Source organism: Drosophila mojavensis, unplaced genomic scaffold (assembly GCF_018153725.1).
Source record: "Drosophila mojavensis isolate 15081-1352.22 unplaced genomic scaffold, ASM1815372v1 contig_36, whole genome shotgun sequence".
NCBI lineage: Eukaryota > Metazoa > Arthropoda > Insecta > Diptera > Drosophilidae > Drosophila > Drosophila mojavensis.
In genome coordinates, this window is record NW_025318858.1 from 21,059,840 (window position 1) to 21,083,994 (window position 24,155).

General features: G+C 41.0%; 1 protein-coding gene across 2 annotated transcripts in view; it reads left to right on the forward strand.

Moving 5' to 3' along the window:
* LOC6577455 overlaps positions 1-23,617 on the forward strand; it is a 40,571-nt gene extending 16,954 nt beyond the window's left edge. For both annotated transcript variants that reach the window (XM_015165678.3, XM_002003386.4), the window contains exons 3-4: positions 19,192-21,095; positions 22,246-23,617. In XM_015165678.3, the coding sequence (XP_015021164.1) occupies positions 19,255-21,095; positions 22,246-23,431 (3,027 nt within the window). In that variant the 5' untranslated portion in view covers positions 19,192-19,254 and the 3' untranslated portion in view covers positions 23,432-23,617. The remainder of the gene's footprint in view (positions 1-19,191; positions 21,096-22,245) is intronic.
* Positions 23,618-24,155: the final 538 nt, after the last annotated feature.

Consider the following 24,155-nt stretch of genomic DNA (forward strand, 5'->3'; position numbering starts at 1 on the left):
GCTGAAATTTCGTTTTACATGGCAACGAGCGACAACAACGTTGCGTCTGATTAGTCAGTCAGAATTGCCAGATTCCACCCACTTGATCGCCGCACATTCTACTCAGCCACCCCGCCCTCTGCCCGCTCTGCCCTCTGCCTTCTGCGCCTGCTCTGCCACCTCTGCCTGCTTTGGCCTGGCATCATTCCATTTGACACGCCGTGTGAACTTGACATTTTCGCGTGGTTCGCTTGAATTTCATACTCGCATTCGAATTCGCATTTCGCATTTCGCAATTCGCAATTGGTACTCGCATTTGCCATGCAATTCAATTTTCGAATGACACCCAATGGAACCCTTCAAACGCTCCGTTAGTTTATTCCTTGTCAGTGGTTTGTCAGCCCCGGGCCATTCATTACACACACATTGAGGCAGTCATTCAAGCGTGTGTATATGGGAAGGCAGAGAAGACCGAGAGAGAGAGAGAGAGAGACACAGTTTGTTAGGTAGAGGGAGAGAGAGTGAGACTTGCTTTAGCCCGCACGCGTTTTATTTTGATGTTTGCTGCTTATCGCACATATTTTTTTTTAATTTCAAATGTTGTGCTGCTCTGTCTTCTGCTTGGCCTCTCCCACCCAATTCCTCCTCATCCCGTATACTTATACATAGCAATCACATAATGGCATCCCAGTGGGGTCAACAATGGGTTAAGTGCCCGCAGGCTCCGTGTTCGTGACTCGTGTGGCACATTCATTAACCCCCTCCTGGGGCTAAAGACCGTTCGGATCTGTGCTTGCCATTATCCTGGCACGTTTCCCGCCAATAACAACAACAACAACAGCAACAGCAGCAGCAGCAGCAGCATCCTTTAAGGCCTTTGTACTCGGCCCCTGCTGTTGCCTGGCCATTGATGAGGCCCTTTTAAATACTCGCAAAATGTAGCCGAAAATAATTTCATAACGGCTCCCATTGCTTCACTTGCTCCTTTTTCTGCATCTTCTTCTTCTTGCTGCTTCCTGCTACTCATTTTTGGCAGCTGCTTAGTTTTACAAATTGGACTAGGGCAACAACAACAAAAGCAACAACATTGAGAAGTATCAAAAAAAAAACATTGGAAAAAAATAGCTTGAAACTGTAATCTTTTGCTTTACGCTTGAATACATCATCATACACACACACACACCCCGTTACTGTATATGTGTGTGTGTTAGGGTCGTTTGATTTTTCATAGCGCAGTATAGACATATAAAATATAAATAGAGCAAAATGAAAAAAAAAAAAAAAAAACACATAGACAAAACTGAATACGTATCCAAAACTAATACATGAATCATGAATATCCATATATGGGCGTGTGTGTGTGCGTGCTTAGACACGTGTAAAGCCAAAATATTTTGCAAGTCAATATATCAAAAAAATATTTGGCGCGCTTGCTGAATGCAAAGATGAATGAGCATCCGAATTTTTTGTTTGTGTGTGTATATGGCGGAAGAGAGTGCGAGGAATATGAATATAGTAAGCGGGCAAAGCGGACGGGTAAACAAGCTATGCACGAGAGAGAGAGAGAGGGTGATAGAGGAAGAGAGAGATATGGAACAGTTTTAACTCAACAGGAAAGTATACAAAAACAAAAAAATGCAGTAGAAGTAAATTAAAAAGAAATAGACAATTTTATGATACCCTCGAATTAAATTACTTAATATTAAAATTTTTAATTTAAAATAAAAAAAAAATAAATAATAAGAATAATAGTATTATATTGTATAATAATTATAAATATATAATAATACATAAGAAACCCTATCTATTCGCTTCCATGCCAAGAACATTTTCTGTTTTATGACAGTCACATATACCCCATGCTCATGCCAATTACACAGTATAATAAAGTGCCAGTTGCTTTGTGTAAAATGGAGCTAGAGTAACGTAAATCGTCAAGTGTGGAATTTCATGTGTTTTTTGTTGTTTTTTGTTTCTTTTTTTTTTTTTTTTTTTTTTTGCTTAACTACAAAAGCCCTCACTCTCTCGCTCTCTCCCGTTCCGTTCCATTCTGCTGTTGGTCTGCATTTTGTTTTAAACAAATGAATTCGCCGTTGAGGCGAACTGGCCAACATTAATCAAAAGTTGCCGTCCGGTCTGCAGGCTCGGCGACTTTCGCCGTGGGCGGGTGTTGGGTCCGTTTATTAAAGTGCTGCATCATGACTGGGCAGATTTAAGGCGCAGAGATACAGTGGCAAAGGTCAAAGGTTGAGCACAGCAGCTGCTGTCCAACTTGGTCGAATTAGGCCAACATATGCCACGGGAATGGCGAATGTGTGCGAAATTGTGGATGCGTGACAGCCTGGAATTCGGCTTGACCTAGCCCCATATATAGCAATATTGAATATACGTATACCCCCATGGGCATATAGTAGATTAATGAGAAATCCACTTGATTTTGCATTGTGACCCAAATGAAATAATTAACGCACTTAAATATGATTTCATAAATATTTGATCAAACATAAACAAAATGGCGTATGCATAAAACTATGACGGGCTGAAAATGTCAGTTAAGGTAATCAGAGTACACTAAGCCTTAAGGCAACATTTATAAAATAATATAATTAAAAATATTCGATGAAATTATTCAATTAATATGTTGAAAGAATAGCGTTTAAAAGCATATACATATTACTATTATTTTTTAATATTTTTTATTTACATATAATTAATTTAGTTAATCATTTTATAATTTACTAATGGATCATAAATTTATGCTATAATTATACTAGATTGCTCTTCAACATTTAACAAACTCAACAAAGCTGTCGAAAGTTTTTGAAACTGTAAGCGAAATTTAACCAAGTTTTATTTACATTGAAGAAGTAAGAAAAACAATTGTATCATGTTCTAATAATTTCTTAAATATTTTTAGCAACTATTTTTATTTAAATTGAGTAATATCCGTAACACTCTTAAAAGTTGAAAAGTTTCTGAAGAAGTAACACAAAGCCAAGACCTCTCAGAACTTTTCAGAATTTTTCAACATTTCAAGTTTTAGTTTGCATCTTTTATTTGTTTGCTTTTAAATAAAGCGACGCTAAAAGTTTTTAAGCCATCATGGAAAACTGTATCAAAATTATGAATTTCATTATGCACATACATATATTTATAAGTATATACGTGTATATACATGTTTATATTATGTGCATGCTCAGCAGGTGAGCGAGCAGGTGAGCGTCATATGCCAATGTACATTAATGTATTTTAGGTCGTTTGTTTAATCAGGTCGTTTAAATTGCATTTCTCTGTTATGTGCACTGCTATAAATAATTTAAAAGACTGAAACACACACATACATGCACCCAAACACGTACACTGAGTGCCAGCATTTGATTGTCCTGATTTTGTTCCCGTTGCTGTCAAGTTTTCTGCATATGAGTGTGTGTGTGTATGTGTGTGTTTGTGTTGTGAGTGTTTATGTATGTGTGTGTCGCACGTGTAATGTGAAAATTGTCCTTGACTTTGTGTACGTGCACCTCGGGTACTTCATCCCCTGAGAGTTTGTTTAATTGCTCATACACACAGCCACACACACAGACACACACGCATGGAAAGCGAGCAGTCCTAATGAATGCAAATGAATGGCATCCACGGCCAAAGGCAAAAACAACAAGCTTAACTACTGAAAATATTTATTATGCCAAAAAATAAAAATACCAAAAAATTAAATTTCATTGCAAACACACAGACACCACCACGCACACACACACACACACACACACACTCACAGCTCAAAGCTAAGGGCATAACTGCATTTTACATGTGTGTGTGTGCGTGTGAGCTTATGTATGTTCTTTTTGCGCTTTGTTTGTTTGCACATTTAATTTAAATATTTAATTAAAATTTTGAGCGCGGATTGATTCAAACAATTAAAAATAGCACGCACGAGCACAAGGGGTATAAGGTATAGGGTAGAGGCACAGTCTAATGCTTATAGGGTATAGTTTATACGCTTAACAAGCATAGGTTATAGAGCATACGATATAGGGAATGAGCTCACAAATTATGGAGTAAAAGAAAATAGACTTAAAGATTCTTAGATATTCAGAATAGTATGGTCTTATTATACGGTGGAGTATATGAAATTGAAATATATAGAGTGTGTCAAATGGGTTATATCACATACTATTTATTGAGTATAGGGTGAATGCTCAAATACTTAGGATTTGTGATATATGACTGAGATTTAAAGATTGTAGGGTTATATTCTACCCTACGGAAAACGTTTCAAGGTTAAAGGGTAGATGTATACACCTAAATATTCAAATATAAAGGTTAGAATATAGGGTAGCCAGAAATTTGGCTTATAATCGTGTTAAGCTTAGCTTTGACTCTGCCCATGTTTAACTGTTTGATTATTTTGGTTTTAATTGCTTATGGAAAATAAATAGAACAAATTTGTTGCTTTGTAAATGCTCTGTGTGTGTATGAGTGTGTGTAGGTGTTTGTATTTGCTTGGCCATAATCATAATTAAAAATTGTTAGATTGTTGTTAGATTTGCCTGCGGCGCGTGTGTAACAATGTAAAATGAAAGCAACACCGTAAAAACAACAGAGCACAACGCCTTGCCGCAGGTGGGAGTGTGTGAGTGTGTGAGGGCGAATGAGTATGTGAGTGCGAATGAGTGTGTGAATGTGGGCGTATGACTGGGTGCTAAAAGGGGCTGTCGCTGTTTGCACTTCTGTGCATCTGTTGCAAACGGCGTGAGTCGCTTTTGTTTTATTTGCATTGTTCGTCTGGTGGTTCCATTGCCGGTTGCATTGCTGGTTCCATTGGTTCCTCCCTGATTCCTGATTTGGGCATTGGCTTTGTTTACTTTTCGGCTTTCATGTGCACAAATTGTTTACTTTTTCCAGTGCCTTTTATTATGGCACACAACAAATCTTTCAATTGCACGCCCAACAACAAGTTGAGCGAATTTCATTTAGTACATTTTTCTTCTTTAAGTTTTTAAATGACTTGCAAAACCTTTCCTTTTTTAATTTTTAAAAAATGTTCATATTGCTTTGTGCATTGAGAAAAAATTATTAACTAATTTGTTTGACCCTATAGCGAGCTGATGCTTATATCAGTAAAGAATTCCCATTGCATTCTCCATATATGCATTTTGCACATCTTTTCTTGGTTTCCATTAAACTGAAGTAAATTCTTATTCGATACAAATTCTCAAATTGACAATAATTTCTCAGAGCTAAAGAGCATTTGCCCATGCGCTCAGCTGGAATCTATTAGGCGCGGTCTAAGCAGTCAAGGGCTTAGCTGCAGACATGCCCCAGCCACTGCAGGAGCGCACCACCCAACCACACACGCACACTTATATACCAACCACATAATGTACAAACAATGCGCTCTGCGTCTGGTCCTGCTTCGTCTTTCAGGGGCAAAAGGAAAAAGCACTTAACGCCCGCTCAGACTGCATAATGGCATATGGAAGCCACCACCACAAGCTAGCATCTCAGCACATACTCCGGTCTCACACACACACACACACAAACACACACTCATACACACGTAAAACACTTTCGCGTTAATGTGGCTGCTGTTCGACAAAAATGCATTTCATTTGTGGGCAGAATTTGCACCTAATGCGGCAGAATGAATGCCGCTTGCTAGAGCTGATGGGGCTAAAAGCAAGATTGGGGATTGGCAATGCGATTGCGATTGCGATTGGGGCACTGCCAATGATGCAAGCCAGAAGATGCGTTTGGCCACTGACTCTTATCGCAGGCCAAGAGAAATTTAAAGCCCTTTAGTGTGGCTCGAAGTGAAACTTATGTGTGCTGCGCTTAGTGCCGACACAGTTTGACCTTTGACAGGTCCAAGCAAACACACACACATAGATAGAGGGAGAGGGAGAGAGCGAGAGGAAACCCAAAAAATGAAAAAACAAAAAGAGAAAGTGGAGCAAAGCCGACAGCAAGCAGCAGGCAGGAGAAAGCAGGCAGCTGGCAGGAGGCAGCCAATTGGTTCAGAGTCCAAGGGCTGCATGTTTTTAACTTTTGCAAGTTGTCTTTGCAATTTCTGATCCACTGACCTGAATGGCCAGCCAGCTCAATAGCTATATGTATATACATATATGCATTCCCCATATATGCCATGGTACATTTTTGATGACCAAATGCCTTTCAATAACAACAAGGCAACAGCAGCACAAAAGCCAACAACAATAGCACATAAACCATATAAGTGGGAGGCTATATGGCTGGGCAGCTGCAGAGGGGATGTATCGCCCGGCGGATGATATGACTGCATATGCACATATATATATATATATATGCATGGTCAGGTGTGTTCTGGAGGTATTAAAAATGCTCCATATATACATATGTATTGGCATTTGCATAAATGCAGCTACAGTAAATGTCAGCTAAGTGCAACTGTCTGAAGCTGATGCAACGTTCATATTTAGCTATTTATAATTGGAAAACTGCTGAAAATGCAAATGACCTGAATGACAATTTCTATAAATAGAAGCTTCACTGTAAATACCTCTGGTCCGCCGTAACTATTTAAAAAAAAAAAAAATAGTTTCTGTGCCCTTTTCTTTCTCTCTCCCAGTCTTTCGCTCGCTTGCTAGAAAACATGAATAGGGGACTAGGCCTGAAATTTATTTCGAACTAATGCCATTAAATATATTACGCTGCTCCAGGTACGACTCCTGCTGTTGCTCCTGCTCCTGCTCCTGCTCCTGCGGCTCTTTCAAATGAGGCTTATGCGGGATTAGTTCATGTCGTGGATTGTTTTTGCTTTATCCTGTCGATTGTCACCATAAAATCCATAAAACTGGCCAGTTATTATAAATTGCTCTCGGCTCAGTGCAAACAATAAAAAACATTTTCCCTTACATTTTATTTTTATGTAAATTTTACTGCATGTGTTTGTGTACGTGTGTGTGTGTATGTGTGTGTGTGTGTGTCTGCTCCATTCAAATATTATTCTATTTATTAAAAATAGCGAAAGATTTTGTTATAATCCGTTGCATTTAATTGACTGCAGCTAAAACGTGATGTGGGTCAACGTAGAACGCTTGAAAACATATATGGAATAAAAATAAAATTTAAGTACAGTCAAATGAGTTATGTGCACATATGTACAGTTATAATTTGTGAGCAGAAACCCCTTGGGGACTAGGGTAATCAATGCAATAAAAAATAAATAACAACAAAATATGTATAAATGAATATGCCGCGGGCCGGTTATTGTTTTCATTTTAATTGTGATTCTCATATGAGAATATTTACATTTAATATTTCGATTAGTGCAATAAAATTCATATATTCAATTTGAATAGAATGTAAGGAGGGAGTGGCTCGATCAAATATATACTAAAAGGATGAGATATTAAAGGTTCTATGGACTCTATAAATCTACATATATTCGTAGGCGAATGAAATGTTTTACGTCAGAATACCAGGGCCGCATTTGCAAGTAGCCAGAATAGGCAGTTGCCTGGGGCGCAGAAATAAGAAGGATTTTTTTTTAAATAGTCTAACGAACCTAAAATATCCCCAAAATAAAAAAAATAAAAAGGGAATGGTCATGAATAAGAGAGCTAGCTCTCTCAACAACGAAATGGTTCAAATTGGCATGAAATTGAGGTTTATAGAGCCTGGAAAAAAAGTCGCAAAAAATATTCAATTTATTACATTTTCCTAATTATATTCCCAAATTGCCAATTCAATTTCTGAAAAATATGTTGACCTCAATATATTTGCAATTCTTAGTCAAAAGACTATTGATTTTAAGAGCTGCTAAGAGCTCAGTATATCATTTACAGCTGCTTCTTCTGTGGTTAATCAGGGCTGAAGGACTTTTGTTTGAACATTGTGATTTTTCAAGCTAAAACTAAGCGTAAAATCAATCAGTTGATGCGCTATTCGCTCTTTTCCAATTTCGTATTTTCTCAATATTTACCTTCAGGAGATGTTTTATCAGCGCTGCGCTAATAAACAAAGACTTTCACTTGGCTGATTATTGTCATTGAACTGAAAGCACGACAACGAGCGCACAGTGCAAATGGAAAAGAAATCATGGCAAGTTTTCCAAGACAAAATCCAAACAGCCATCCATCTGTGAGCTTAGCTGGCAGGGCGCGTGGATGTTGTTTCAAAGTTTCCCGAAGCAATCAGCTAAGACAGCTCCGCAGCTATGTTGCAATTCGAAAAGTCAACGGCTGCTTTCAATGCCAGCGGCAATATTGTCTCTCCTTCAAGGAGCAGACGCTAGGCGCACAGGAAAATTGAAAACAGCAAGCAGGTGCGCGAGAAGGAAATGCAATCAGGCAGCTGCTGCTCCTGCTCCTGCTTCTGCTGCTCGTGCTCATGCTGCTACTACAACCCACTGCCTCTGCCCTTGACCCATCTATCAAGTGATTTTAATTTTGTTTTCTGCACAACATATTTTCTAGATTTTTGCAACAGATTCTAACAATTTTCCTCGAGCTATGCGTTGCGTAACACAAATTTTATGAGCTCCATAAATAGTTTGCATAAGAAAATATTTGCTTGCAGTTAATATTGGATAGAATCGTTTACTAAGAGCTTGTTTGAAGCAAATTCAATAGAATTTTATTTATAATAACTCTTGCTTGTTATTTTTACTAAATTGCATAAGTGGCAGTCAGAATTTTACAAAAGAATGCATTTATTGCAGATCTTGAATTTGTCATATAATAAGTCTTTGTCGATACTTTAGCTTTACAAAAATCTATACTTGAAATACTTATGTGTATATTCATAAATTGCAGACCCTTTTATATATATTTATAAGCTGCCTTCAAGGGATTAAAATGCTCTGCTCACAGCGAATGTGGAACGTACTCAGCATCAATTTGTCTACATTAAGACAGACAGAGAGCGTTTAAAAATTCAGTTACTTAGGCCACAAAGACTTTAACAGCTGCCATATCATATAAATAAGTAAGCGACCCAGTTCAATGATCCTTCTTCTGGAACACATAGGATGAAAATCGAAAATCTCCACATCCCTTTTCAAGAATTGTTGCCCAACTTACACATCAAACATTTATTCAAAACGAAATGTAAAGTCGAATAAAAAATTTTGAGTCGTTGGCTTTGAAATGCATTAATTATCAAGCCGTCAATCAATCAATCAGTCAGTCAGTCAGTCTGAGCGTATTCTGTCGCATACACATATTTGCATGCAAGCATATAAAACAAGTTTATTATTTCAAATATGTATTTTATTTTTGCATTATTCTGCAAATAGTTTGCGTAACTTCACATTTTGCAAATAGTTGCACTGCAAATACAAATACAAATGCAAATACACATACATATAGTACATATATAAAATAAAGTAAAATAAATGGAATAATAGATGTGGCACTGGAACTCTCGTTGACGAGGCAATCATGCCCGAGGCGAATTCTATTCTTCCGCCTGCTCTCGATGGTATGCAAGTGCAAATCGAGTCAACATTCGCTAGACGCGATTCTATTATAATATTATTGAGTTTTTATGCGAGCGCGTTGAAAGCGTCGAAAGTTGTGAAATCCTTGGCATACAGCGAAATGCATTTAACGAGTTCATGACACGCCCCAGCGCGACGCCAATGAGAAAACTGCGAGCGTCAAATGGATTTTTATAGCCCAGATGCTGAAAGAAGGAAGCAGAAATGCAGCATAACTGCAGGGGAGTACAGGGGGAAATGCAGCGCGTAAGCAAATCAAATTTCCGGTGGCCTTAAAGTCCGGCTTAAGCACTTTGGCAACGCCCAAAACGAAATCACTTAAAGTGCCATTGCTAGGCCATTAAATTTGCAGTTGGCCCTGTTGGCTCTGCTGGCCCAGCTGACCCAGCTGGCTGTTGCCATGGTCACCTGGAGCTGCACCCGGACCTAAACAATTAGCTGCTGAGTTGGCCTAACGAAATGCGCCCCAATTTCGTTGATTTCCCCAGCAGCCTTCGCACAGCTAACTTTCGGCCCAAATAATCAATAACTGTCACACAATCAAACTGCTGACCAGCCTCTCACATCACACACGCTCCATCCCTTATCTCGTTAGCCCCAAAAGCTGTTTGGCCAAATGTTGTTGGATACAAAACTGATGCGTTGTTTTCATTCGTTTTGATTGGCGTTTGCCATTCGTTTTGAGAGAAAGTGAAATGGCATTGTCTATGCATCAGTCGAATGTGTTATTCAATATTTGAATAGAATATCCAATTAAAAACATATACACACACACACACACAATCGCACGCACACAGGGGCAAATGCTGGTTGCTCATGAATATGGACTTGAGGTCGTCCAATACAATAGAAAGCTATTAAACAATTGTTCGAATAAATGGTAATAGATTTTACTCGCCGAATGCATTTATTTCACTATCTACTGGCTTCATTTCAGCTAAATTGCTTTCATACTTTTACTCACAAAGAGAATTGTTTGTTGTTTATATAAATGTAAATAAGTAAATGGGTCTATATTTATAGAGCATATATATGTAAATATCTATTTGAACAAAATAGACATTCGCCAGCTGCGCTTTTTAGCAGCTAAGAGAAAGCAGAATGCAAATATATCTGAAATCAAATGAAAAAGAGAAACACTTCACATTCTGAAAAAGAGATGAAAACTAACTGAAATGCAATTGATTGAGTAGCCATATGCAAGAGGTAGTTATACTATCATTTTTATTTTTATTTTTATTATTATTTTTAGTTACATATACATGTTTTTCTTATATCCCACAAAATAAAAACTCTTTATACTCTTTGGGCAGAGTTTGTGAATGCATATGCTTATATATAAATAGTACTTCAAATTCTGGATATTGTATAAAAAAAGTTTCTATAAATAATTTTATTTGTGAACTGCAAATCAGCAGGAAAAGTCTAAAAACTGAATTTAATTAACTGTAATATGAAATTAATATTATTCTGCAAACAATCAACTCGGAAAAGGGCATTCAAATTTATGTAAAAAAGTTACCATAAATATTAGATAGTATATATGCTCTTATATATATATATATAACTAAAGCCGCAAAAGCTTTATGAATTTGAGACGCATTTGCAGAGACATTATTTTATATGGATATTTCTATTGCAATGCTTGAGGCTTTTGCTTATCTATTGGAATGTTGACGGGGTTACGCCTACAAGCACGCCCATTTCTCGGCAATTTTTTTTTTCTGCTCTCCGTACTGAAAGGAATTTGTTCATATAGGGTATATAATAGTTGTGCTGCTGTTTGTAACAGGTGTGGGAATGAAAATATGAATCAGGGAACATTCGAGATATCTATACTGTTTCGTTGAGCTAGATCGAATTATTTATTGAATTTCAAGATTTGATCTTAGATCTGAGTTGAAATAACTTGGCCCTATAAATGAAAATTATTCTTCATATAACACTACATAATTATTGTCATATCTAAGAAGAAGAAGCAGAAGAATCATAGCATAAAATGCGCATCATCTAGTCGGGCAGCCTGGCCCAGAGCCTTGAGCCTTGTGGGATAACATTTTATTGCTTTTGCCCTTCGAGACACGCCCACACACCTATCCCACGCACAGCCACACTCACACTCACACCCGCACCCACACTCACACCCACACACACACACACTCATCTTTGGAGCTAATTTAATATTGTGCTTTGTATGATTTTCACATATTATCAAGAAGTTTTATTGCGGCAATTGAACACGTTTGTCAGTCAGAAAGACGAGCAGGTTGCCACTCGTCCTTGTTGTCCTTGTCGTAAAATTGAAGCACCCACAGTATTTTGATATTTATGTTTAGAAATTGTAAACGTATGCGAATACATGTATGTGTGACTGAGTGTGTGTGCGTGTGTGAGTGTGCGTAACGGTTTATGCGGGCCCCCAAAGCATTTTGTGGATGTGGTCGACTCGCCTTTGTTTTGTTGGGTTGTTTACTTTTATTAGCTTCGGTATTATTGGTTATTGCGTGGAGGCACACACACACACACACACACACACACATATCAAATGGTTGGACAAAGCCGAAATACAAAGCTGAGAAGCGGAGTAGCTGACGGTCTGAGGGGAACATAGCATTTAGGCAAAAATGAAGGTAGTCTATGGCTGATTATATAATTTAACTTTTATTTCTACATTTATAGCCCAATAAAAAGGAAAGCAACATTCTCGACATTGCCAGGAGCTGTTTAATTTATCTGCCAATCAAGTCCGCATATTGAAAAGCACTTTCCCAATTTATTATGCGTCTGTTCGAGGCGCAACCCAGAGATAAACGTTCCTTTAATAGCCCCAACAAATGTTTCATTTCGAGCTCTGTTACCTTTGTCAACTCATAAATTTCAATATACTTTATGAAATTCATTTATTTGTGTCAAATATTTACTCGATTCGACCACGTGACTTCACTGTCTAAAAATTGATGTGTAAATTGCATTGAAAGACTCAAATTGATTTATACATTAATATCATGCATAATACAAATTTATCTAAATAATAAATGAATTATATTTATTTGTCAAGTAATTTGATCAGAATTAGAAATGACAACAGAATGCATTCATTATTGACTTTTTAGTGCGGTTTAATGAATATATTAAATAAATTTGTTGTAAAGTATATATGTATATGTATGACAATATATTCAATAATGAATTTATTTATGTATTTGTAAATATATATTTCTCTCATTTTCGACAGATTTATGTTTTCGCATGAAGTTATTAAGTATTAAGTTGGCGGTCTAGAGGTTATACATTGCTTGTTTATTTTTTCTACTTAATATTAATAAAAACTTGGAACTTTGCAGAAAGTTTGTAGGTTGGATTTAATCAAGGCTCAATTAAATGAAACCTTAATAATTGCTAGACATTTGATATACTTAAATAGCTTACAGGTTTTTGTGAAAAGATCTATGGAGGGCATACTTTTCCTACTGCTATTCTCTCATATTCTTTTTTCGCCTTCTGCTCGGTCTCTGCCTTTCACAAATTCTCTATATGTTTCTCTTTTTGTTGTTGTTTGCCTCATAGGGTCCCTCTTCCACTCCCTCTCTCTCTCCCTCTCAATCTATCTCTCTCTCTCTCTCTTTTTTCTACTCTCTATCCTTTTCGCTCATCAATTCCCGCATTACGGCCAACTTATTATTTATTATGCATAAAATAAGCTAGAGACCAATTTCTATCTCTCGCATTATTTATGCTTCCACTCATATTGCTTACAGGGTATTTAATCAACAAAACGCCTGCAACGACATGCTCTAAAATAAAAGCAAAATAGCAAAACAAAACAATAATGCGAAGCGCACTTCTGCGCTGTGCTCTTAATGCGTATACGCCGCGTTGCACATTGCATCAAATGCTTTATGCGAGTTCCCCTCACGGGTTGGCGACCGTTGCTCAAGCCGTTTAAATCAACAACAAATGGTAATAAAAAACTGTTGACAAAGCCAACAATAGCAACAGGAACAACAACAACTGAAGTGTGTGCTTCAGAAAACGAAAGCGAGGGGCCGAGAGCTGAAAGTAAACGCTCTATGCCAGAAGAGAGCAGAGCAGAGCAGAGCAGAGCAGAGCAAATAGTGGCTGCTGTGCTGAGTGCTGAGCCCAGTTACGGCCGCCTTAGGCCACACTGCAAATGCAGCGCCTGCTGACCACAGGCATATGGGAGAGGGAGGAGCAGGGGCTGGGACGACAAAAAGTAAGCCAAGCCCAGAGCATAATGCGCCGGTTTCGGGTCCCCTTGAGATATAATGCTTAGCATTTTTACTTTGTTTTTAATTTCTCTTCTGCCAGCAGCCGGCCCACCTCCTCATTGTTGCCCCTCATCGTGCCGGTCATTTTTTATGCTATTTTGTTTTCTTTCTTCGGTATTTTTTTTTTTTTTCTTTTTTTCTCTTCGCCTCCCTGGGAAAGTCTATTATGCTTACGAAAATTGCTTTACAGCTGCGGCAGCGGCTAGAAACAATGCGGCAAAGGTTACACAGCATAAAAGAAATACACACAAAAATGAATAATGACAGTGAAACGGCGAACGGCGAACGGCGAATGGCGGGCGGGCAGATTACTTCTCGCTAAGGACGTGGCCAACAGAATTCGCTATCAAAGTCTCAGCTGTGGCTGCAGCTAGTGAAAATATTTGCCCAGTGAGTGTGAATGTGAGTGTGAGTGTGAGTGTAAAAGAAAATGGGAGTGGGCAAGCCAAAAGTGCAGTTAAAATAATTTGCACATAATGAAGCCGGAAGTGTGAACGCAAAAACAAGAAAAGTACAAGAAATGGGAACTTCATTATCTATGGCAGCAGCAGCAGCGGCGTTGGCATCAAAAGAAAATTACACAAAATCTTTGGCTGGCTTTTCTAATTAAAGTTTCAACGGCCTCGGCGCCAAAGAGAAATTAATGGCGTTGCCATTTTTGTCGGCTTGTTGCTTTTGCTGCCCTACTCCGCCTCCTCTCCGCCCTTCTAAGTTGTTTAGCTCTATGAACTCCACAACGGCTCTTCGGGCACTTAATCTGAATCTCTCCTCTGGCCGCTCAGGCCAACGTCTCGATTTCGTCCATAGTTCCTTTGCCCCATCGGCCATTCGACTTCCTGGCAAATGTGTGTAATTTATTTGCAATCAATGCGGCCTGAAAGGACATTATTTTTACATTATAGCCGAGCTGTGGAGAGTGTGTGTGCTCGTGTGTGTGTGTACGTACTGTGTGTGTGTGTGAGTGCAAATGTGCCAGGAGTGGACGTGTTGCCAAAGCTTTGTCAGCAAACATTTGGCAGCTGTCACTTAATACTTTTTCATACCCTAGAATGTTTTTTTTTACGAGTGGGGTTAGCTCAACTGTGAAGTCTGATGTAAAATTGATTTTTAAAGTAGAGAACATATTTTTAAAATATATATTGACTCCAGCTTAACAACATATATCTATTTGAGTAAAATCGATGCTTATAAAATGTATTTATATTAATATGTTTTTATACATAGAATATGAATAAAATAAAAAAATTATAAATAAAGAAAGAAATGTATAGAAAAATAAAAAAATGTAATAATTATATTATATAATTCCAATTTGAATTAAAATACTGGAAGCCAAATCTAAAGTTTTTAAGTAGTAGTTTCATCGGGGAATGGAAAATAAAGAGACCTGAGTAGGATCTCATTATTTTCCATTTCCCTGTAATTTATCCAAATTAAAATATATCTCTATATATTGAAAATAATTTTAATTTATTATATTTTATAAATATATTATTTATTATTAATATATTTATCTTAAAAATATTTATACTTTTGAAAACTAGACTTTTGTGTTTTTATTAATATTTCTTAAATATATCTCTATATAATTTATACATTTATTTAATTAAATTTCTATAGATATTACAATTGCTCTTTATTTTCTGCTTCTCGACACTTGCTGTGCTGGGCCTTCCTTTAATTATCAATCAGTTGGCTCACAAGTCACCAGAAGTTCAGCAGTCGCCAAACCCATTTGTACATGGCTCTTACGTCGTTTCTCAGGCCACAAATACTTATAAACAATTCATTAGGCTCAGGCAGCGAGTGTGCAAGCAGTGCTGCGGCCTGTCTTGCTGTCTGCCACAAATCTCTTTTGGTGCAGCGCAAAAAGTTTCTCGACCCACGGCACGTATCGTGTGTCATATGCAGAAGCGGCTTAAGGAGCGTAAGACAACGGCAACGGCAACGGCAACGGCAACTGCAACTGCAACTGCAACTGCAACAGTAAGTTGGCAAGTTGGCAACTGTATGGGACGTGCCACTGGCAGTTGGCAAATAAAATTATTAACATCGCTGCAATGCAACATAAATAGGATTAGTGTCTGCAGTAAATGCAACAACAACAACAAGCAGCAGCAGCAGCAGCAGCAGCAGTAGCAACAGCAAAGCGGCAACGGCCGCAACAAAAGCAGCATTTGCATGTTGCATTTTGCATGTTGCATACTTCACGGCGTCGTCATGCTCATATGATAAACGGAATGGCAGCGACAATGCCACACACATGTGCCCCATTGTCTTTCGCCTGTCTGCCTGACTCTCTGTCTCCCTTTCGCTCCCACACTCACACTCTCTCTCGCTCTTTTTGCTTGCCTTTCTCTGTCTGTTTGTGGCCCGCTCGATGGCTCTTGTCTGTGGCGCAGAAAAATGCGGCTGAGTATTTTAGCAACATGCAAAAACTTTATGCCGTGCACCGGCGACGTTGCCGTCCAGTGTATTGACCCTCAAAGGTCCCCCCACACACTCACACACACACACACACACACACACACTAGCACACATGTGCATTAGTCATATGCCCGGCCACGCCCACCCGTCCCGCTAACTTGTCGCGGTTTTTGCAAAGCGTTTGTTTGCTTTGCGGCTTCCGGTTTAGTTTCGAATCCGTTTTACGGATAACTGCATAACCGCTTTAAAATATTTTTGTTTGTGTTTTCCTACAATTTCTATTTTCATTTTCCCCCTTTTGTTCCATTCTCTTTTTTTTTTTTAGTGGAGCTCTCACACAACTGTTACCAAAGAGCTGCCCGAAACACTGTCAAAAGCTACGTTCGACTGCGCCGAGTGCTCAACATTTCAATTTACGCGCGGACCGCATTAAAATATCTCATATCAACGTAATTAACTAGCTGAAGGCTCGAAATGCCTGCCGCACTATCACGGCATGCAAATTGAGAATTAAAGTGATTAAAATGTCACCAGCTGCGGGTGCTTCAAAGTTGCCCAAGTGCATTCTGAGCATGCCGATTTGCATTTAATTAACCCAACTTAAACTCATTCAACTGCTCTGTAGTGTCAATTAAAATGTCTTCATTTAATTAATCACGTATTGAGGTGCAGCCACATATGTATATCTAAATTTGGATATGTGCAATGGGTATACTGAGTAGACAGTATTAAAAGAGGTATGACATATAAAGTATTATGAATTTATAAGTAAATGTGCAGTAAATGCTTTATCATTAGCAATAGCAAGAATTAGAGCTATGCTGAAAGTAGTTATTGAACGACATATATTCAGAAGTGTGTATAAAACTTTTGTTCAGATATATACAAAATTTTCGACATTTATAATCAGGGTATCTGATGCTCCGTATAACGAAAATGTGGCTTTGATTTAAGTAGGCGCGAATCAATATCAATTGCAATTCACAATCTGTGAATAAATATGAATGGATATATAATTTATATCGTACAGTATAACAGCTCTTATTGAAGAGATGCAATCGATACGATGAGATTAAATTGATATGGTTCTATATGTGCGATAATATTTGTATCTTATTTTTAGAGATCAGAGTTTTAGTTTGTTTTCTTTTCTTTCTTTTTTTTTTTTTTTAATCAATATGTTGATAAACTTTTTACGATTATTAATTATGTAATTACAAAACAAATTTAAAAATGTATTACGAGTATTTTGGCTGTAATATTATTTGTGCTTTCGTTTAATAAAATCGACAGCAGCACCTTCCATCTCTCTCTCTCTCTCTCTACCTCCATCCATGTCGCACCCTTCCTCTTTATATACAGTGGAGTCCCGACAATTCGAAATGGCAAATTTAAATACTGTTGATCCATGAATTTGTTCATCAATTAGCCACCTTCCAGACATTATGTGCAGCTCTGGCAATATTTGCCTTTGCTCCAAATATTTATACCTTTTTCTGAAGTACTTGAGGATTCTCTTCCCATAAATTCTCTTTCTGTTCATGTGAAGTTATTGCTTAATTTATTGATGATATACGTAGACCGCTACATATGGCACATTGAAGCAACTTAAACAGTTTCTGTGAGCCGTTCGCAGACGTTTGCTCAGCGCTTGACTTGAAATATTAAAGCGGAATTGCTCAAATGTTGTGCATACGCCCCGTTGGCTGCATGCAAATTTTATATATTAACCGGCAACGGGGCTCAGTGCCTCGCAGTGTTTCGCTTTGCTTACTTTGCTTGCATGCTGCTCGTCCATAATTGCAACATGCCGCAAACACAAGCCGCAACGGCGAGCGACGAAGGGGTCATGGGAGACTAAGGGCGGAAGAGAGAGAGGGAGAGAGGAAGAGAGAAAGGAAGAGAGAGAAGGAGAGTAGCCAGACAAGTCAAATAAAAGCCGCGGGCCGCACGATAAAAGCCCTAGTCAACTGGTTGGCTCAAGTGAAGGTTTGGGGCACAAATTGAAGCGCGTACCACGCTCCACGTTCCCCGTCTAGGCTCAGTCCGTTGGACTGGAGCTGTTGCTGTTGCTGTTGCTGGTGTTGTTATGACTTAATGTCGCTGCGCCAAGTGACAGCTATGATGGAAGTACACCGAGAACGGAGGGCTTATTAAAATGTCACAAATGCAAAGTTTATGGCAGCTGCATTGCATAGCTCGCACCATGGCCAAGCCAATGGGCCCTGCCCGATATGCACATACATACATACTACGATGTAATCACATCAGTTGGCACATTTTAATTGGCAACTTTTAGATGAAGTATGCATTTCATATAGATAATAAATACACATACTTAATATAATGTATTTATAAATATTTAAGCAAACATATGTGAAGCAACTTGTGTGAAAATTCTTTACTTATTAAAGTGGAATTGGGTTAAATTGACTGAGGTATAAAATGAGTTGGTTTGCTTAAATTTATTCTGAAAAGATGAAAAGTAAAAAAAAAATTTTAAAAATAATAGTAGAAATATAAATACTAAATGTATATATAAAAGTACTTAAATGAAATAAAAGTGAACATTTTTAATTATTATAGTTAAATTGATTTAAAATTAAAATTTAAAATTTTATTACACATATTTACATCATTTAAATCATAAATAATTATATTAAGTATTCTTCAATTACATGAGATAATTTCTTAATTAAGTAAAAATTGCATAGAAATATTTAAGAAATAAAATTATAAATATTTCTATTAATTAATTTCATATATGAAATTCATTTTACATTATTTTTTATTATTATTATCAGAGCTTATAATTTTAATTGCAAGATATATTATTATTTGTTTAGGAGATAGCGAGCAGGTTCTTCTTCATCTCTGTATTCCATATATTATTTCTACTCTTGTTAGGGGTTTGTGCTTGAGCAGCTATACTAATAATACTTTTTGATAATATTACTCTAAATCAACTAACTCTCTCACTAACTGTCTTCCACTCTCTCCATCTATGTCTCCTTACAGTCAACGTTAGCTGAGTAGTCGATCTTAGCAGTTCTGGTTGCGATCCCACTGTCCTAGTATGCGATGGCAGCAGCGACAGCGACGCTGGAGGAGAATCATGCCCGGCCCCGCGATATAGCCAGCGATAACAGCGCCCAACAACGAACGCTGGCCACGAAGGTGCGGCGAAAAGCATGGAACAGGCGGCCACTGCGGCGACTGCATCCGCCCATACCGCTTGGCCAGCTGCTCTGGCTGCTGTGCTGCCTCAGCCAGCTGCGGGCCGAGTGCCCGTCGGTGTGCGAGTGCAAGTGGAAGAGCGGCAAGGAGTCCGTCTTGTGCCTTAACGCCAACCTAACACATATCCCCGAGCCGCTCGACGCGGGCACCCAGCTGCTGGACCTAAGCGGCAACGATATACAAACCATACCCGACGACAGCTTCGCCGCGGCGCAGCTGCTCAATCTGCAAAAAGTCTATCTGGCCCGATGCCGGCTGCGGCTCATCGAGCGCCATGCGTTCCGCAAGCTGATCAATCTCGTCGAGCTGGACTTGAGCCACAATCAGCTGACGGCAATACCCTCGCTGGCGCTCTACCACGTCTCGGAGCTGCGCGAGCTGCGGCTCACGGGCAATCCCATAACGCGCGTGCCGGACGACGCCTTCGGCCATGTGCCGCAGCTGGTGCGACTCGAGCTGAGCGACTGCCGTCTGTCCAGCGTGGCGGTGCGCGCCTTCGCCGGCCTCGAGAGCAGCCTGGAGTGGCTCAAGCTGGACGGCAACCGGCTCCGCGAAATCAGATCGGGCACCATAACATCGCTGGCCTCGCTGCACGGCCTGGAGCTGGCGCGCAACGAGTGGAACTGCAGCTGCTCGCTGCGGCCCCTGCGCGCCTGGATGCTCCAGCAGAATATACCCAGTGGCATACCGCCCACATGTGATGCGCCGCCGCGCCTGGCCGGCCGCGCCTGGGACAAGCTGGACGTGGACGACTTTGCCTGCGTGCCGCAGATCGTGGCCACCGACACAACCGCGCACGGCGTCGAGGGGCGCAACGTGACGATGAGCTGCTATGTGGAGGGCGTGCCCCAGCCGGCGGTGCGCTGGCTGCTCAAGAATCGTCTGATTGCCAACCTGAGTGCGGCGGGCGCCGGCGAGGATGCCGAGGAGCCGCGCACAGCGGCCGCCACCCAGGGGCGCAAGACCTACGTGGTGAACATGCTGAGGAATGCCTCCAATCTGACAATACTCACCGCAGACATGCAGGATGCGGGCATCTACACCTGCGCCGCCGAGAACAAGGCCGGCAAGGTGGAGGCGAGCGTCACACTGGCCGTCTCCCGGCGGCCACCCGAGGCGCCGCTCGGCGTGCGCATCGTGCTGCTGGGTGTGCTGGCGGCGCTCTTCTTTGTGGTCGGCTCCTCGTTTGCGGCCATCTGCTTCTGTTCGCTGCGGCGTCGCCGCAAGCTGCGCCTCTGGAACTCGGTGCCCCCGGTGCGGCGCAGTGAGAGCTACGAGAAGATTGAGATGTCCGCGCGAGTGCGACCGGATCTGGGCGGCGGCGCCAGCTGTGGCGGCGGCAGCGCCACCGGCGCGGGTCTCTTTCAGGACACCGAGGAGCAGAGCTATCTGCGGGCAGCGCACGCCCCACTCAACGACCACGATGCGGGGCAGTCGGCCATTGTGAATCCGAGCGCTGGCACTGCCACGCGACGCAACGGCGACTACCTGCATGTCTCCACGCACTGTGACGACGACGACGAGGAGCAGCAGCAGTCATCACAGCAGCAGCAGCAGCAGCAGCCGGCGCAGCAGCAGCAGTCCAAGTCGGGCACGAGAAAATCCTCCGCATCCGCTGCGAATAATGCAGCAGCGGCCATCGAGGAAACGGATCTGCACATACCGCGTCTGATTGACATCAGCGGGTAAGTTGACCTCCCACAGTACACCTCCCACTTCCCCCATTCCACTTGCCACACTTCAAGCAGCCCTCGCTGCTGTTGCTTTTGTTCTCTGTGGTTCGTTACTTCGAGTGGCAATTGTCCTGTTGCAGTTGCCCCGTCAAAGAGCTGTCATGCTCTAGTGCGCAGCACGCCCGGATCCGTTCCATATTATGGGCAACACTTGACACTTTCTGCTCGAGTGCTGCTGCTGCATCCACCCATACACCACCCAACCCCCCCCCTCTCCCCACACCCATCATCCTTGCGAGGACGCGTGCTAATGACGCGCAAAATATGCGTTGCCTCACACGCCACGCCACGCCTCACATGAGTATTTTATTTTTGGGCCACCCCGCGCTGATTGCCGACTCTCATGTCGAACGCAAACGAGCTTGGGCAGCCTTCCAAGTGCCTCTCATATGGAATATAATGAATACAGAATACAGAATGTGTGCGCCTCTCTCCCCCTCTCTATGACAATGCTGCGAGAAGAGGTGCCGGGCACAAATAGATTCCAAGGAGAAGCCACAAATCAATGGGCAGCTCTGAGAAAAAGTGTTACCAGAGATAGTCGAAAGAGTTACGTTGAATATATATAGAGTATATATCAAGGAATGGAATGAACTGAAATCATTATTACTGTCCGACCTTTTTCTTTATGTCCGCCCCTACTATTCTCACGATTACTAACTACGAGAAATCACAGAGAAGCTGCTTAGAATATTGTGAGGTATGCTTAATATTATTTTCAGCTATTCTAACATAGCATAGCTTATACTCCAAGTGCCTCTCATATGTAAAATGGCCACAACGAAGTAGCAGAACTCCGTATTACTGGAAGAGTTTGCAAGAGTTAATTATTATTATGTATTATTAGAATCAAGTGAGAAAATGATGAAAACAAAACAGAAATCTAAGCTACATACTTCGATATCAACTGATACATTTACCCCATCCCATCCTACGAATTCACAAGCCTTCATCGTTCAGCTAGTGCTCAATGTTTTCTCTATCTGTAGTTATCTCGCTCTTTCTCTCCCTCTCTCTCACTCTGCTCTAATCTATATCTACATCTCAACATATCATTAAATGTAGATATCTCTATATTCTCTTTCATCTCTCACACCTACAGCACCGACTCGGCTTCAAGCTCAATATCCAGCCAGGTGGATGCAGCTGCTCGCCTCGCTGGCTATGGTGGTCATGCGGCCACCTGGAAGACAACGCCCATAGCAACCACAAAGATCACGTCGCCGCACAGCAAGCCGGTCGCAACGAGTCAAGCCACTAGCAACGCCTCCACAGCCACGCCCTTCACGCACTTTGGCAGCCATGCGACAGACGAAATGGCCACATCTGTCTTCTGCAGCAGCAATGGCGATGGCCAGGAGAGCGATCTGTTCGACAGCAACTATCCCGATCTGCTGGACATAGCCAAGTACGCCGTGGCACAGGCGGCGCAGACGGGCCACGCCTATCCGCCGGCTGGAGCGGGCACAGCGGGCACGAACGGCGGGCTCTGCACGCTGCCGCGCAAGCTGAAGCACAGCGGCAAGTATTTCCGCAACTCCTCGGACAGCCAGTCGCCGCTGCTGGCGGACAACTCGAGCAAGTACGGCAGCAGCACGCTGGGCGACGGCAGCTTCCTGAACGAGGCCATCGGCCTGGGCAGGCGCTACTCGGCCGAGTCGAGCTATGCGAACTACGCCAGCACCACGACCTACACGGGCGGCGGCCAGCGTGCCAATAGCTTCTTGAATCTGGTGCAGAGCGGCGCACACAAGGGCGGCCTGCACGGCCACCTCCTGGGCCAGAAGCCCAGCCTGCCCTCCTCGCCGGTGCAGCACCAGCGCTCGTTGAGCAGCGCGGCGACTCCGCTGCTCGACTTCTCGGCGCTGGCGACGCGAGCTGCGGGAGCAGCCAACTCCTCGGCGGCCGCCTACGACTACCATGCGGCGCAGCTGGAGCGCTTCCTGGAGGAGTATCGCAATCTGCAGGACCAGCTATGCAAGATGAAGGAGACCTGCGACACCATACGCAAAAAGGAGACGCCTCTGCGCGTCGCCATCGGCCAGTCGGCGGCCCAGCTGGCCGATCCTGTGATGTACAGCGCAGCGACTGCCGCGCACAGCCCCAAGCCGCCAACGTCGACGCTCAAGGCGAAAACTCTGCTGCCCGGCCAGCCGCCCGATCCGCCGCCCTATTGGCTGCACCGCAACGCCATGCTGAAGCGACTCAATCCGGATGCCAATGGCGCGGGCAGCGGCTCGCCAAGCGCCGCCTCACCACAGCCCGGCCAGGACATCTTCAAGAGCTAATCGAACTTGTGTACAGTCGATGAATAAGCCCAAAAACCGGAAACTACTTCGGTGCACCGAAGCCTACATAGCCTTGCAGCGGTTTCTTAAGGATCTACTTCAAGTTGGCTTATAATTGAAGCTAAATGCGGAGCTGTATTCGTTACTTCAGTTTATATTTCATTTATTAAGACTCAAATAAGGAAATGAAACAATAAATATTCACGGAGTTTGCTTTAAAGAAATATTTATATTAAAAATTTTACCAGTTTAAAATTAACTTAAAAAAAAAAAAGTAAAACTCTAGAGTTTTATTTGATTTTCCTTTTTAAGACTAAAAACGATTTTATAAATTTATACAAAACATTTTATATATATATTAATTTTAATATTTTACAAATAATTTGAAAATTTTAATTTAATAAATTGAACAACATTTAATTGTTTGCTTATAACATATTATAATTATTTTTTATTTATTTAAACATTTTATTTTATTTATTATTATTATTATTTATTATTTTTTTGTTTTTTAGCAAAATCAAATTCAACAAATTCGTTTGACTTTTAAAATTGAAATGAAAATTAAATTTTTCCAAAAATTTAATAAGTCAGTTTAAATGTCTTATTTTTATATAAGATTTATTCACTTTATGTTTCATTTTAAAATTGCTTTTAAATGTGTAAGAGATAAAAATATATTTATTTATTGACTGCTTGAATATTCTCAAATTTATATTTTCTT